The sequence below is a fragment of the Nilaparvata lugens genome, chromosome 12, assembly GCF_014356525.2.
Source record: "Nilaparvata lugens isolate BPH chromosome 12, ASM1435652v1, whole genome shotgun sequence".
NCBI classification, from domain to species: domain Eukaryota; kingdom Metazoa; phylum Arthropoda; class Insecta; order Hemiptera; family Delphacidae; genus Nilaparvata; species Nilaparvata lugens.
Genome location: NC_052515.1, coordinates 18,348,753 through 18,366,918, shown reverse-complemented (window position 1 = coordinate 18,366,918; position 18,166 = coordinate 18,348,753). Strand labels below are relative to the sequence as shown.

The window sequence follows — 18,166 nt, the reverse complement described above, 5'->3', positions numbered from 1 at the left end:
GCGGCGCCTCATGTAGCTCCTGCTCAGCAGGATTTCTCCTGTGACTGACGCTGATGTAATGAGGTAATCATGGGGATGACAAGCAATGCAGTTGGAGTTGATTGCATACCTATCAAATTCATCAAAGATACTCTTCTCTATACTCTTGCCTATTCTTACAATAATTTTCAATAAATCTTTGGAATCGTCCATTTCCCCCTCAATTTGGAAATCAGCCTTAGTCTCACCTCTGCCCAAATGCTCTTCAGTTAAATCATTATCAGATCTGAGGCCTATCAGTATTCTCCCAGCTCTGTCTAAATGTCTCGAGAAACTTGTTCATCAGCAGTTTTCTGTTTTTCTAGAACGTTTCCATCTTCTGTCTACCTTTCAGTCTGGGTTCCGCACACGTCACAGTACGACCACTGCTCTGCTCAAAGTTACTGAGGATATCAGGTCAGCTATGGATAGTAGTCAGGGTACTATTCTGACACTATTCGATTTTTCAAAGGCGTTCGACTGTGTTCATCATCCACTCCTCCTTCTGAAATTAAGAAATCTTGGTTTTGGAGAGGGTTGTGTAAAATGGATCGAGTCTTACTTATCGAATCGCCAACAGTGTGTCAGGGCCAATAATGAGGTCTCTTCATGGAGAAATGTAACCCGAGGAGTCCCCCAAGGCTCTGTTCTTGGGCCTCTTCTGTTCTCTCTCTACATCGATGACATCGCAAAATGCATAAAACACTGCAAATTTCATCTGTATGCTGATGACCTTCAGATCTATAAACATTTTTCTGCAGGTGAGTCTGATGCATGTGTCAAGCAGATGAATTCTGATATTGATGCTGTTAGTGGCTGGGCATATAATCATGCATTGAGATTGAATGAAGGTGAGACACAGAGTATCATTGTGACTCATAACCGATTCAGAGCTCAGAATGTTCTAAGGTTGAGGTTGAATGGCATCGAGTTGGAATATTCCGAGAGTGTTAAAAACCTTGGTCTTGTTATCTCTAAAACACTCCCATGGCTCAATCAGGTTGAGATTGTTTGTAAGAGGGTGTTTGCTTGCATCCATAGCTTGAAACGATTTGCCCTGTTTCTTCCACTCAACATCAAAATCATGCTGGTCAAGACTCTTGTGCTGCCTCACTTCAGCTACTGCGACACTGTCATGAACGACATGACTGTTGAGCTCTCTAACCGACTGCAGCGTACACAGAACTATTGTATTCGATTTATTTTCAATGCTAGACGATTTGATCATGTTACACCTTTATATGAACAGCTATCTCTCCTAAAATTGAATGATCTTCGTACTTTGCACATTTTGACTCTGCTTCACTCAATAATCAAAACCAAATCTCCATTTATCTGTCTGAGAGCTTCAGATTCCTGTCTGAGATCGGTGAACGTGCAACAAGGCATGGCAACTTGCTGCTAGCTTTTCCCATTCATAGAACGACGACTTTTGAGAGATCATTTACTGTCACTGGTTGTAGGCTGTGGAATAATCTTCCTGCTTCGGTACGGGCCATTGATGGGCGTGCTCGCTTTGGGGTGGAGGTCAAGCGGATTTTGTTGGCGGGTCAGCGGGGGTAGCCTGTGGTTGGCGCTTGGAACTGGTCTGGTGGGCTGTGTGAATGTTGTGTGAATGATTATATTAATAATTCCTTTTTTTACTATCGTTTCTTGAATTATATAATTGATTTTTTAGTCTAAATTCAGATTGACTGTTTTGTTCCAATTATGTTTCTATTTTGTAGTTATATTATTTAATGTATTTTTATTTATATATTAAGTTACACTGTATTTTTTATTCAATTGCATTTGTTATGTTGAGCTTGAGTGGTAGAGAGGACTTAAAGTCCTAACTCCGCCTAATAAAGAATTTTTTCATTTCATTACTGTGTCAAGTGTAAATTTTAGTTGATGTTTTCCATGACGACACACTTTGTTGTAGCTTAAACACTGTGTATCTTTGTAGGTGGAGGAAAAAGCAATTTTTCTCATGATGAAATCGATTTCTCATTTCATCATAAATAAGTAAGTGTTTTTCTAAAACAACTATAAAATTGTTTTTTCTAAAACACTTATTTATGATGAAATGAGAAATGGATTTCATCATGAGAAAAATTGCTTTTTCCTCCACCTACCGTCTGAAGTGCATACTTTAATCCCTGGAACATAATACTAAAGTGTCACTTTTTCGCTCTCGGGACGAAAAAAGAGAAAAACTCCCTAGAGCGTAAAAGTAACTCCATTTAAATAACATGGGAAGAATCTCTATTTTAATAACTTACATTTAAAATATGTTAGAAGGTCTAAACTCAGATGAGGAAGCACATAGAGTAGTCATTAAACTAAATTCAATACCTCAACCAGACATTTGATCAATATTTATATGAAATATAATGTTTGTATGCTAAAATTATTACAAACTTTATATCAGTATACTATAAAAATGTATAAATATTTTTTATATCCCATGTTATTCAATATACCAGCCAACGAGTATTCATCATTAATTAATCGAATTTGAAACGGGAACTTCATCATAGTTGTAGTTGAGTCCGCCATTGTTGTTACAACTTTTACCGACAGAGAGCGCATAGAGAATGCTGTGTATATCACGAGTGAAAAATGCTTTTTCTCCCTCAGGGAAATTGTTGCCCTCAGCTTCGCCTCGGGCGTCAATGTTTCCCTTCAGGGGGAAACGTGGCATTTTTCACTCAAGATATACAAATAACTATCTTTTAATATTTGCAAAGATACAGTGTCTAAACTACAACAAAGTGAATTTTAGATTATATTTTTTTAGAGTACAATAATTCGATGAAGTTTAATACTCACCAAAAGGTTTCCAGTCACACCAGTTTTCGTCAGATGTATTTGTGTGAGGTGGGGGTACTAAACCCGTACAATTTCTGTTCAAAATTGTTTTCACGACACTGATTGGTTTTCTTGTGGCATGGTAATATGTGTAGGTGAGGAATGTCAGGATCCAAACACTCACAGGAAACCTGAAAATTTAAGAATTATAAATTATATTCTCAACCACTAAAACCAATGTACATTTTAAAATATTATCTTGGTAATAAATTAGAAACTACTCCCAGTAAGTGAGGCAAGTATGCAACTGAGCTAAGTAAATAAAAAAAAATAGGTTGATTAATGGAGTAATAGGATGTAATTATGTTTTATTTTAATTATTTTTATACAGATTGACACAAAAAATATTATTTGAATTCCAAAAACAAGAACGAATGTAAGGCCATACCTAAAATAACTTAACCTATTTAAATTAACTCTTCTCTTGAACAGAATGATTTATTCTTGTGAGATCTATTTATTGCAAAGATGAACTCTAGAGAACATTTTTCCAAGATCACAATAATTTAATAATCAGTTTCTAATAATCATCATCAACATCATCATCATCTTCACTTCAGTGATTAGGTTTATTGATTAAGATGTTCCGGTACCCATCTCTTACTCGGCCTCCCTACATCTCTTTTTCCAGTAAGTCTATTGTTTTGGACTACAAGGGGCATTCTTCAGGTGGCATTCTATCCATATGACAGCTCCAGTTTCGTCTATTTTGTATAATTCTTTAATGCAGAGGAGCAACCGATAAAACCTCTCTTATATCAGTATTTCTGATTCTATCAATTTTAGTGCAGCCAAATACACTCCTTAGAAATCTTAGGAATAAACTCCTCAGTTTCTAATAATTTATGAATATTTTGGCTATTTATTTTCCCGTCAAACATATTTCATGTGTCATCCATACTGATCAGTCTTTATTAAAATAAAAACTCACTTGAAGGATATAGGCTAATAGTGATCTCGATTTTTTGGATTACAACTTTAACAGTTGAAAAACGTTTATATTTTCATTAACTTATATTCTATTTAATAGTCAATCTCTCCCATTAATATTCAAGAAGAATAGAATTTATTGTTTTCAAAATGATTAACTTTACTTAAACATTTGAATAAGATGAAAATATCGTCAAAACATATTAATGCTATGACAAACATAGAGCTAATCGCAACAATGAATTATCTACTTAAATTTCATAATGAATGATAATATTATTAAATTTATATTTTTATTATTAAATTAAATATTTAACTCATCGAGAAATTGACAATAAACATATTCAAGTAGAACCAAGTAGATATTTGGTTTTAGGTTAACCAAGTAGATATTTGGTTTTAGGTTCGGTACACGGTACAATTCGACTGTACACGGAAGTGTCTTGATGATGCTATCCTTGTCGATAAAGCAGATAGCATTATCTTTTTCTAGCTCCGCAACATTGCCAGATCAGTTTTTAATAATGTAGATATAATTAATTAACAAAATATTTATGAGATCAATGTCAGCCATTAAAATTCATTATTAGATCATTGGAAAATAAATTTTCTTAATGAATGAAAAATAATTGATTATTTTCAACAAGAATGAACATTTAATATTCATCAGATATACCGGTATCTGCTATCTTCATTTATTTAAATTTAATAATGCACAAATCACTAGAAGGTAGTGGCAAGGCTGAGAATAGGCCACGCTGTTATCCTATCTTTCTCCACTGTCATTATAATGTGGACCTCACTATTATAATTTTAAATATTCTATGGGTGAGCAAAGAAGTAACCTAATTCAGAAGATATTATAAACGAAGTATCTAATCTGAATTCTGAAGAACTTTAACATACTTTGATCAAAAATTTTAAGAGTATTGGAAAATGTAATTCGAATATTATTTTCAGCAATAATAACATCTAAATATACAGTTTTTGGTAAAAAATTATCACTCATTCACCATGATCTCAAAAATGCTAAAAAGTTTCTTCATTCCAGACATTTTCTCATAACCAAACCACTTAAATGTTTACTGTCATAATATACAACAATTTAGAATGTTCTCGATAATCTTATCTAGAACGAAAAGTCGGTACAATGCTTGAACAGTACCAAAGGTCAGTCAGTCTTGTCTACTTGTGCTAGCTTTTAATTATTGAGCTTATAGTAATTACGAAAATTCCCATCATTAATGAATTGGATACTTCAACAAAGATAATTGATTTCAGCTGTAAAGTAATTATGATAATGATAAAAAAATGTGTTACTGAAGTAAGAATCATTCAATGAAGTGGGCTAATTATAGTAAATATATTAACTTTTAGCAAATAAAGTTATTTCTCAATTTTAAGGAAATGTAAAATTCAATTCATCCTTGAAATTACAATTCTCTTACATTATGAGATTTATTGAAATATATGAGCCTTGATGGTGAATCATATTTATAATACTAAGTACATGATTTTTACCGTAGAGATCAGAAATAAATTTTCTTTAAATAGACGCGCATCTAAAAAAACGCTCAACTTCAAAAATATTTCATTCATTTAAGCTTTATATTGTTTTTCATATGGGGTTCTTAAAGATGTGTTCACCGGTAGAAATGTGAGCATTATTAATTTTCTAATAACTAGGGAACTTTCTTGTATCTTTAGTTTCAGAATACAAACAAGACTAGTGTAATTCAGGGCTTTTGAATAGAAACAATATTTTTTTTCAACAGGGTAGTGAAATATCATAGTATCTACATGTAGTAATATGATATATGATTATAAGTAACTGAGAAGGACAGCGGATTAGTGACCTTCACTCTTGAATTGAATAGTGATAACAGTAAAATACATGAGGGTCTTGTTCACTGTCATAGGTTATCTCTAGACCTCAAAACAATGAGCTCATATTATAGTATAGAGTTATTTAATAGGCTATTCATTTCGAATGAATCATATTTATAGGTTAATGACAAATGGTTAAAATTTATGTGTCATTAAAAACTAAAGTGAATAAAATAAAATTCTATTATTGATAAAATGGCAGAAATTAATTATAATAATCTCAAACCTAATAAAAATTGTACAAGAATATTAATTTATTAATAATTTAATTCAACTGAACCACATGGTAATTAAATCTCTTTGGTAGGTCTAAACCAATCACAGTGCATAGAAATAGCACCAAGACAGTGATCGTTTGAAAGCAACACATGTTAATCTATTATCAGACACCAACCCTGCCTTATCAGTTACACTAGCACGTGTACATTGTATGAGAGGAACTATGTCTATAAGATTAAGCAGTTTTAAGAATTACATAAATTAAATTATTATTGTAATTAAAGGAATTGTATTCTACTACTTGCCACTGACGTCATGTTTACGTCACAAGCGTTCTACCAATGGCAAATTTTTATGCAAATTATTACATTGAGATTCCGAGAAGCAAGGTCTAGCCTAAAAGCTTAGAGAAAAAAGCAGCACTTCCCTTTTGAAATCCTTACCGTGTAGATCTCTTTCATAGTTACCAAAGACCTATTTGTAAAATTTCTTGTTCGATTTTTAAATGTTCTATTTGTGAGCCGATATTTTAGGCCAATCTATTTGTTATTTATAAATTTCTGTTTTCATCAATCGATAAATTTAAAAGCTTAAAGTAGATTATCCCTTAATTAATTCGGTGAAGGAGATATTTAAATTAAGATTCCCACGTGCTGAAACCAAAGCCTGGATTGCCGCCGATCAAACGATTTTTGATCTAAAGAAGAAAACCACGACCGCCAAGGAATTCACGTGAGTTATAAGTCATAAGGGGCCCCAATCTACGCTTCGAAAATATTTCAGTGCAGAGAAACATAAATTTTTCTTCGTTAAATTATTGGCCACGCCGACAAGCGCTTTAGCATTTAAGAGTCTAGAATTTATTCATATTAAATTTATAAGAATTTGTAGTTGATTAACTATCCTCCGCTGCCTGAACCACGACCCCGAGCATTTTTAAAAATATTTTATAATTCATTTTTTCACTATTTTTTCAAAATTGTTCAATTTTATCAATCGTAAAATTCTGTTGAATCACGCATGGTATCATGCAAGCACAAGAAAATTTTTAACTATTCTGTTAATGCCAAATTATTATCAACCTGTAAATCAAATCCTGAATCTGCACTGTATGATTACATATTTTATTGTAATATATTTCAGTTTTGTTAATTCGCTTTCTGAGTTCGATTATTTCTTAAGCCTGTCAATTATTGTTTCTGATACGTTCTATATCATCAAGAACCGATCGAATACGATCATTGAAATAATTGAATTAAGCTGGATATTGGAACAGGTCTAAGTGGATGTAGCGAGTGGGGTCAGATCGAGATATTTATTCTTTGTCCTTACCTGCTCATATATCAGCTTTTATCTGTTACCTACCTCGACTTAGGAGCGAACACATCAATTGTACAGCAGTGGCAGCCATAGATCATATAAATTCCTACAATAGAGCTTAAAACCCGACAAGACTCTGTTCTCGAAGTATATTCTGAACGATATTTGGTTCAAATACCGTATTTTAATCCTTCAGAACTTATTAGAGACGCAGTCCCGTAAATTATCTACATCGGGATTTTTGCTCGACCTGTATGATTTTGTATGCTCATTCTTCACAGGTAATAATTTTAAGGTATCCGTATTCAGTGTTTAGCGATCGCTACACTACTTATAAAAATTTCATCATTATACAATTTGTCATTAGAGGAATCAAGGGTGAGCGAGCGTTTAGGCCTCCCGCGATTCCGACAATTGTATTGAGTCTTGTAGTGAGTCAATCAGTCTGGTGTTCACTCAGCGTCCACGCACGCAATTACAAAATTCATAGCCGCTACACCATTGACTTAGTACAAGATTCACCCTACATGTGTGAAGCCATCAAATACCGCTCCACATGATTTGCCGCCCAACGTGAGGCATTTAGATACAGCATTACATCACCCTACGTGTGTTGTCCTATCCTTGGAGGTGAGAGTGACTCCCCCAGGAAGCGCACCACATGATTTGGCGCCCAACAGTGATAGGCATTGAAGAGGTGGATAATCGACTGCGAGGATTATTTAGTTGCTCAGTATACTATAGCGCTGACAACGGGAAAATTTTTTTTTTTTTTGAAAAATTCATGGTTGTGAATTTCTTCAAATTAATATTAACTGTTCACTGTTATATAAAATAACAAGACGTACCATACCCAATTTTTGAACGGAAAAGAAATTTATCGATTGATGAATTTTTAGAGAAAAAATCGAACTCAGAATTTTATTATCTTGTTATTCGAAAATTGGTCGTACTATAAGTCATAGGTATAAGAGATATCATAAGAAAGGTCATATTATTTGAAGAATATTAGGTCTATATTGAAACAATTTATAAAAATTTACAGAAAAGAGGATTGAAGTTATTTACATTTTTAAATTTTTAAAACATAAAGAGGGAAGTAAAATTAAATCACGGATATATTGCGGAATAATTCAAGCAGAGCATCACTGCTTTTATATAAAATTTTGCAAAGAACACTAGCCTATATATAGAATTGCGGCAAGAAATTATAAGAATAAAATATTTATAATAGTAATAATAATAAATTATAAGAGGCGTACCTTTGTCATCGCATTATCCATTGTGTATCCTTTATGTTAACATCGCTTTATGTCAACGATATTGCTAATTTGATTCACTTCATCACTGAACATTTTATCGAATCACACTTTTGTATTTCTTCATTGAACAAATTTTTCACACTATTTCAATTTCTGATCATTCACTTATAATCGTTTCACATAACCTCACATGTTTGCGGTCGTTTCAACGCACTTGCATCTTTATATCATCCGATAAATTATGGAAGATCCGAACTGCATCCTGGAGGCCACATCGGCGACTTCAAGGACGGAAGATGTCGCGCGGGAGAAACGCCCATGTACCACCGTTCCAGAGGTTCAGATGCCCACATCTAACGTCACAGAACCATTGCCGCCGGTTGAGGACCGCACACTCACCCTTTCCTTGCAAGAAGTGAGCCTCCGACTGAAAGCATTCTACGATGCATATGAAGAAAGCAGACGATCAGAGGAAGACCCTACGCTCGTTATCACGCTGGGTGAGGACGCCATCCTGAAAGCAATAAAAAATGCAGTTGAAGGAAACATACAAGCAAATGAAGAAATAATTGAAGATGTCCGACAGGTGCGGATAGCATATGAACAAGGTCTTGATCTTGAAGAACTGGAACAACAGTTGAAGGAAGCAGCAGAGGAAAGCAGGACGGTAACACAGCAAATTGAGGAGGAATGTCAAACAATTAAAATCAATATTGGACCAGTGATCGAGCCCATGCATGCGGAAGCAAACATACTCGACGAGGAGGTCATAAAACAGGCAAGTGAACATGACACATATAAGGAAGACCAACCTACCGAGAATGTCAAGACTGAAGTCGTGCCACACCCCGCCGAACGTCGAGAGGGACCGGACGACATCGCCCGCCAGGCCGAGGACGACATCCATCAGGTAGAGGGACAGCCTGCATCACCGCCCGCAGAATGCCAAGAGAAGCCGGACGACATCACCTGCCAAGCTGAGGATGACGTCCATCAGGTAGAGGAACAGCCCGTACCACCGCGCGCCGGACACCAGGAGTCCAAGGACGTTGCCCACCAAATTGAAGAGCAGCCTGGACTACCGACCGCCCGTATCTCCGAGCCACCGAGGACAACACCTGCAACAGATAAACCCAGTACTCATGAAGATCATCCGCTAAACAATAGAAATGAAACAGAAACACATTACAAATCAAAATCACAACTGAAACTAAAAACCAATGAATCAAAACAACACACAAGCAGCAAAACAATTCAAGAAAGAAGAAAAATATCTGAAAGGATCTATTTACACCGCCGTCATGTTAGGCTGAAATCCTACATCAAGCTTTCCACCAACATGCGAGAAAGAAGGAAAATAGTATCAAGAAGGACCTACAATCACCGCAGTCATGTCCGGTTAAAATCAAACAGACTGTACACCGGCATGCAAAAAAGAAAAAGATTATTCGAAAAAACCTACAGACACCACCGGCATGTAAGGTTTAAGGATATCAAACCGCATGTTACCGGCCAACAAAGAGGAAACGAGTTTGTAAGAATCGATCTACACCACCGGCACATTCGTTTTAAACCAAGTTTTAATAAAACGGATAGTTGCAAATTGGAATGGAAACTTGAAACAAATACAGAAATCAAATTTAGATGGGGGCTTAATGAATAATTTTGAATTAATTGGAAGCTACGTTGTGAATACATAAATCATCAAACTTGTCATAATCACAGCCTACCCACCGAATCATATCTTTGCAGACTAGCATCTTTCTACTGCAGCCTAGTTAATCAACATAACCTAAACTTCACCACATCTCAGCCAATAAGGAAATATTATTAATTCACTTCAAATGAAGAAACCGAAATCAACTTTAATAACAGAAGAAAATAAAACTACAAGACAACTCTAAAAATTTACCAACCTGATCAAGCCATCAGTCTCGTGTCAGAGTCATCACCGAAACAATCGCCTGGTATCATCTGCACAACTGAAAAATAGAAACAAGAATTATAGTATCCACGGAAAATAATTATAAATTAGAAATAACATGAAATTAGTAGTGAATAGGAGGAAAGAAAATAAACAAAGTTTATTTGAAAAAAATGTGTAAATCTAACCTTGAAATACAGAATCACTAGAAAAATCTATTCAGAACCAATGCCTGTTCGATAATTTTCTTCGTCCCACCAACCAATGTGTACGAAATCCTAGAGTCAATGTTAACAGAATCCAAGCAATATCGTTATTCAATTATTAATGTAACATATTATTTAATGTGAAATTATAAGCAAAAACGCAACCAAAAATATATATTTATGTTAATTTGCACGAAATGCGCATGTTCTATGTCATATATGAATGTATCTCTAAAAAACTCCAAAGAAAATGAAATTCTTACCTTTAAATGTGAAATTTATTACTGTTGCATCAAAAGATCATGAATTGTAATTCAAATTGATAAATGTAATCTTAAGGACTTAATATTTGTAACCAACATGGATAAAAATCAAGAAAGCCATTTCAAGTGTAACCCTGTTTGTACGCAACGTACTAAGCGCAAATAAGAAATTGCTCGAGTCAAACGGTAGACGATTGTCAAGTCACCGAAGTAAAATCACACTCTCACCCAATTTATGTAAAAGCCAAACCAAAGAGTCGAAACTTATAATAACTATGAAAAAAATGATGAAAGTCTATATTTGTTGCAAATACTATTCAAATCTTAAGAAGTAATATGTGAAATCTTGTATAGTTGTTATAGTTAGGGGTCTGCTCATAAGCCACCCGTGAATGGAAGTTGTGGAGTTGTTTTAATGAAGGATCCAAAGAGACCTCATTAATTATTGTATTTCGATTGTATCCAATGAAAGGAACAATCAATTATTTATTTTTCGTAGCCAAAAGTGCCCGATATATTGTTTTTAGTGTTAAGTGTTGAGTTTTCGTAGAAATAAGGAGATGAAATAGTGTATTCATCACAATATCGGATTTTTCAAATAGTCATTGTTTCGACTCGTCTCCCAATTACCTATTTAAAATATCCTGGGGGCTTTTGTGTGATGAATTTTTCAAATAGATCTCATGAGAAGAGAGAAAAATTGTGATTACCTTTTAAAATGAAAGAATTTGCTAAAGGAATAGTTAGCGACCGAGCGATAAAGCTTACTTATCAATAACTGTATATTTGATAAGAGTACCGTTCTGTACTGAATATTTTTCTAGGAAAATTATTCAATAAAATTATAATTATTTTGCGAATAAAGCACAAATTATTTATGAATCGCTCACCGATTTTGAGGTTACACTTGTTTACTATCGATCAGATGTTTTTAAAACAGTTCGAACGCAGCTGACTGATTCAAAGCATTGTCAATATCATACCGGTTCTCATGCAAGGTAAAATATCATTCCTAAAAATTATAAAACTATCAATAAAGGATCAAGAATTCAAAATAAAAAATAAAATGTATGTATTATTGTTGAAATTATTTATTATTTAAGAAATTGTATTATGTGTCGGTCTTATTGTAACTAAATAGGTCATAGCATGAAATTCTATTATTGATAAAATGGCAGAAATTAATTATATAATCTCAAACCTAATAAAAATTGTACAAGAATATTAATTTATTAATAATTTAATTCAACTGAACCACATGGTAATTAAATCTCTTTGGTAGGTCTAAACCAATCACAGTGCATAGAAATAGCACCAAGACGGTGATCGTTTGAAAGCAACACATGTTAATCTATTATCAGACACCAACCCTGCCTTATCAGTTACACTAGCACGTGTACATTGTAGAGAGGAACTATGTCTATAAGATTAAGTAGTTTTAAGAATTACATAAATTAAATTATTATTGTAATTAAGGAATTGTATTCTACTACTTGCCACTGACGTCATGTTTACGTCACAAGCGTTCTACCAATGGCAAATTTTTATGCAATTATTACATTGAGATTCCGAGAAGCAAGGTCTAGCCTAAAAGCTTAGAGAAAAAAGCAGCACTTCCCTTTTGAAATCCTTACCGTGTAGATCTCTTTCATAGTTACCAAAGACCTATTTGTAAAATTTCTTGTTCGATTTTTAAATGTTCTATTTGTGAGCCGATATTTTAGGCCAATCTATTTGTTATTTATAAATTTCTGTTTTCATCAATCGATAAATTTAAAAGCTTAAAGTAAATTATCCCTTAATTAATTCGGTGAAGGAGATATTTAAATTAAGATTCCCCACGTGCTGAAACCAAAGCCTGGATTGCCGCCGATCAAACGATTTTTGATCTAAAGAAGAAAACCACGACCGCCAAGGAAGTTCACGTGAGTTATAAGTCATAAGGGGCCCCAATCTACGCTTCGAAAATATTTCAGTGCAGAAAAACATAAATTTTTCTTCGTTAAATTATTGGCCACGCCGACAAGCGCTTTAGCATTTAAGAGTCTAGGATTTATTCGTATTACATTTATAAGAATTCGTAGTTGATTAACTATCCTCCGCTGCCTGAACCACGACCCCGAGCATTTTTAAAAATATTTTATAATTCATTTTTTCACTATTTTTTCAAAATTGTTCAATTTTATCAATCGTAAAATTCTGTTGAATCACGCATGGTATCATGCAAGCACAAGAAATTTTTTAACTATTCTGTTAATGCCAAATTATTATCAACCTGTAAATCAAATCCTGAATCTGCACTGTATGATTACATATTTTATTGTAATATATTTCAGTTTTGTTAATTCGCTTTCTGAGTTCGATTATTTCTTAAGCCTGTCAATTATTGTGTCTGATACGTTCTATATCATCAAGAACCGATCGAATACGATCATTGAAATAATTGAATTAAGCTGGATATTGGAACAGGTCTAAGTGGATGTAGCGAGTGGGGTCAGATCGAGATATTTATTCTTTGTCCTTACCTGCTCATATATCAGCTTTTATCTGTTACCTACCTCGACTTAGGAGCGAACACATCAATTGGCAGCAGTGGCAGCCATAGATCATATAAATTCCTACAATAGAGCTTAAAACCGACAAGACTCTGTTCTCGAAGTATATTCTGAACGATATTTGGTTCAAATACCGTATTTTAATCCTTCAGAACTTATTAGAGACGCAGTCCCGTAAATTATCTACATCGGGATTTTTGCTCGACCTGTATGATTTTGTATGCTCATTCTTCACAGGTAATAATTTTAAGGTATCCGTATTCAGTGTTTAGCGATCGCTACACTACTTATAAAAAATTTTCATCATTATACAATTTGTCATTAGAGGAATCAAGGGTGAGCGAGCGTTTAGACCTCCCGCGATTCCGACAATTGTATTGAGTCTTGTAGTGAGTCAATCAGTCTGGTGTTCACTCAGCGTCCACGCACGCAATTACAAAATTCATAGCCGCTACACCATTGACTTAGTACAAGATTCACCCTACATGTGTGAAGCCATCAAATACCGCTTTACATGATTTGCCAGCCCAACGTGAGGCATTTAGATACAGCATTACATCACCCTACGTGTGTTGTCCTATCCTTGGAGGTGAGAGTGACTCCCCCAGGAAGCGCACCACAATACTTAATGTCGTTGTAAAAGACTAGGGATTCCAGATTGACAGTGTCACGAATCGATAGTATGTTGGTAGCCTAATTGGCTAGTTCCGGAGATACCACTCCCTCAAATAAGGGGCTCATCTTCGAGCTCTGTAAGTGAGTAGAGTAGCCTGTCATTAAGTTTCTGCTTTACTATACTCAGCGATTTCTCCCGAGGTTAATTCCTCAATTCATTTGGTAACATGTTGAAAATTTGTATGGCTGTTGATGGGTAGCTATTGTGAGTGCTGCTTATCCAAGTATGGGCGGCTCGGCGTGTATTGTGACTGAGGATTTCACCTCTCCTTGTCCATCAAGTGCGTCAGAGAGCACAGCACATACTGACTGTAGATGGAAAGGATCTTTATCGCACAAAAGTGGTCTACAGTGGTACCTGTTTGCTGCAGAAGTGATAATACCGAGTGCTCTTTTTTGGAGCAGCAGCACATCCATCACTCTTGGCACAGGTCCCCAAAGGATCAGCCTATACCAGAGGTGGCTGTGAAGAGAGAGAGAGTGATATGCCATCACCAAACTCTCCCTCCTACCACGCGTATGAGTTTTTTAGCAGGTTAATTACGCTGGAAAGCTTTAGGCACACTTCAGACACATTTTGACTCCATTTGAGCGTTCCATCCAGCCAGGAGCGAAGTAGTTTGACTGGCTCTTGGTCTGCCTCCTTTTTTCTGCATCACTTAGGGCCAAGCTACATAGAGCGATTTTTCAGGCGTTTTTGCACTGGCGGCGGAAGAGCCGGCAAGGCAGGAAGCTCTTCGATTGGCAGATTATCAGCTGATTGGGTTGGCGTTCGGGAATCAGCTGATAGTCAGCCAATCGGAGAGTTTCCTGCCCTCCCAACTCGTCCGACGCCAGTGCTAAAACGCTTCATGTGGCTTGGCCCTTAGGAGTTCTGCAGACCTTGCGTTTCCACTGCTTCCTCATTTGCTGAAAAGTCATTCATTGGAAGAATGAAGAGCAAGGGTCCCAATACAGGGCCCTGTGGAACACCATTCTCAACTCCCCTGAACCTTGTGATTTCTCCCTTCAATGGAATCGCTTACAATATTTTTTGTAGATAGCTTGCAACTGTTTTTAGAACAGTCACTCTTAGGCCACAATTTCCAAGTTTCTTTTCATCAGTATTCTCATGCAGCACACAATTAAACGCCTTACTCAGATCACACATAGTGAGGGTTGAGAGTTCTCATCCCTCAAAATCACTTTGTATTCTGCTGGTCAGGAAGAGCAATGCATACTTTTGGCTGGCCACTAACGGTAGAACATGCATGACATGCAAAACAGGCATGAAATGCATGTTCATGATGCACCTACAAAGGCGCATTATCAGCAAGAGGCATAAAATAAACAACCAATAACAATATTATAACCCACTAGAAAATTACAAATTATAATGTTAGAAAAATAATTAAACCTCAAATAGAACAGATAAAATCAATAATGTTTTTCCTCTTCTTCATGATTAAACCTGTTTTTTATTTTATTTTATTGTAGTCATCATACTCATTGACATAAATTATATATTATTTCTCACTCCTCAATATGATTGAAAAACTGAAGTCATAAATCTAGATAGTAATTACCGTACGACATATGTTTCTAATTTTTGTGAATCAGTTACTGACACGGTATTCCTAATGAGTTGATGTTTCCCCACTAATTAATTGCTTTAGAAATATTTGAAGCTATTACCTTTGAATTTAATTATACTACCATTGTTTTCTGTGAATCATATTTAAATGTTGTGGTAAATCTGATTTTCTATTTTAATGGCTTCTGTTACGCTTCTACTTCAGAAGATAAAATTGTTTATACTGTTAACGATAAAAAAAAAATTTAGCTTAGATATTTACTTGATCTATATATATAAAAGCGAAATGGCACTCACTCACTGACTGACTCACTCACTCACTCACTCACTCACTCGCATAACTAAAAATCTACCGGACCAAAAACGTTCAAATTTGGTAGGTATGTTCAGTTGGCCCTTTAGAGGCGCACTAAGAAATCTTTTGGCAATATTTTAACTCTAAGGGTTGTTTTTAAGGGTTTAAAGTTCGTCTTTCAGCATGTATATTCTTCTTCTCCCAATCTCTTAATTATAATTCAAATTACCATATCATATGTTACTATAGAACTATAATCTAGATAGAGTACCTCTTCGAAACAGTTGTTAACTGGCAACTAAATTAATAATAATTTTGTCAGGTTGGCATTAAGTTGAGTTGACTTTGTTAGGTTGGCACCAAGTTGAAGATTTAAATGCATTTATCGCGGAAAAATTGATTGGGCACTGCTACTTCAATCCTGGGAATATTATAAATTACTAGCCGTCAGGCTCGCTTTGCTCGCCATATCCGTTTAGCCAGACGTTTAGTCTGGCCCCCGACTGGATTGTCCTAACATATGATAAAAATGCTCAAATGAAAAAATGCAGGCGAGCGAAGCGAGCCTGCTGATTTCACTCTTGGACGATCCAGTCGGGGGTCCAGGGGGTGGAGCCCCCAGACTAGACGGATATGGCGAGCGAAGCGAGCCAGACGGCTAGTATATCTATATAATACTAGCAGGTAGCCCGTGCTCCGCAAGGGTCTATTTTAGAACTTGAAAAACTGAAAACTTGTCTCAATGAAATCTTGAAGAATTGAAAATAAGCCTAAAACCATTATCGGCTAATTAAGAATCTATATGCAAAATTTCAAGTTGATCATTCCAGTGTAGTTCAGACGTGAAGATGCGTCAAACATAATTTTCCTATCCCGTACGTGTATAAGCCAGTTATTTTTTCTTTGCTTTATTATAGTATAGATAAAGTCTTTAGAATGTATGGCCTCTTATAGGGCGCGTATTCCACGCTTGTCTGGTTTACCTCATAGCCCATAAGAGACATTGCTTCTTGTCAACGATCTGGAAAAATGACGCCTGGGGTACAATATGGCCTTCATAATTATAATTAATCTTATAACTCTGTAGGCCCTACTCATATAAAAAATAGTGCTATACATACTGCAAAAATATAGTTAATTCTGATATTGACTTTTGATCAAGAAAAATCCTATAAGGAACAAATGAACACTGACTTAAAATATTTGTTTAGAACTTACCATCTATTCCGGTTGAAGTTTACAGAGCTACAACATGTTCCAGCTATTTTCTGAACAACTTTTATTCCAAATGGCACATTGGTGGTTGACATATTGAAGAATGCTCTATTTGAAAATTAACAAAAAATGAGAAATTGTGAGCTACAATTTACAAGTTGAGTAAACCTTTTTTCTGCAATAGTAACTGAAACAGTTTTTGATAGCAACCATCTCTAGCCTACTTGAATTATAATTTGAAATGATACATCAATATAATATCTAAGGATTAAAATGTTTGCAAATGTACGTTCTTAATTCTTTGCATAGAGACTGGAGATAAGATAAAAGTTACTGCAGGGTTATAAATTGCTAAAAGGTTTGTTTAAATCTACAGATCTACAGTAATGAGAATTCTTCAGACCCGAAATCTTCACTCAACTATCAAAACAAAGGATTTTTCAACAAAAGAGCACTTGACCGAACTGTAAACAGATTCTTCAGAATAACACCTAATCATATACATTTATCAGTATTAGTTAACAAAGGAACATTGTAGGATTGTAGCTTTATAGATGAACACTGAACACTGAAGAACAGAACTGAATTGTATTATGAATGAACAATGAACAGACTGCAATCTACAATAAATGGGGGAACCCCAACTGTTCGATGGGAGAGCCGATCGACAGTAAACAGAGATGGCCTTGAAGTTCCTAGTGTTCCACAATTCCACTATGAATACTTTGAAGTAATGCGCATGCGCTAGATCGACCAATAGAATTTACACGCGCAACTAGCCATTACATTTCAAAATTGCTAATACTTTGAAGTAATGCGCGTGCGCTGGATCGACCAATAGAATTTACATGCGCGACTAGCCACTACATTAGGCCCATGTTATACGAACAGAAAAAACGCGACAGATTTTTCGCCACGTAGACGCCAAGCCTACCGAGCAATGGACGTCACTGTGTGCAAGTTATACGAAC

At 35.3% G+C, this 18,166-nt stretch overlaps 1 protein-coding gene across 2 annotated transcripts in view; it reads right to left on the bottom strand.

The window, feature by feature from the left end:
* Positions 1-17,821, bottom strand: part of LOC111056520 (glucose-6-phosphate exchanger SLC37A2) — a 57,708-nt gene extending 39,887 nt beyond the window's left edge. Inside the window, exons 1-2 of one of the 2 annotated variants that reach the window (XM_039439043.1) lie at positions 17,199-17,821; positions 2,833-3,002 (exon numbers count right to left, since the gene is read on the bottom strand). In XM_039439043.1, coding sequence (XP_039294977.1) covers positions 2,833-3,002; positions 17,199-17,290 — 262 coding nt within the window. In that variant the 5' untranslated portion in view covers positions 17,291-17,821. The remainder of the gene's footprint in view (positions 1-2,832; positions 3,003-17,198) is intronic. The other variant, XM_039439044.1, reaches the window with a different exon arrangement.
* Positions 17,822-18,166: the final 345 nt, after the last annotated feature.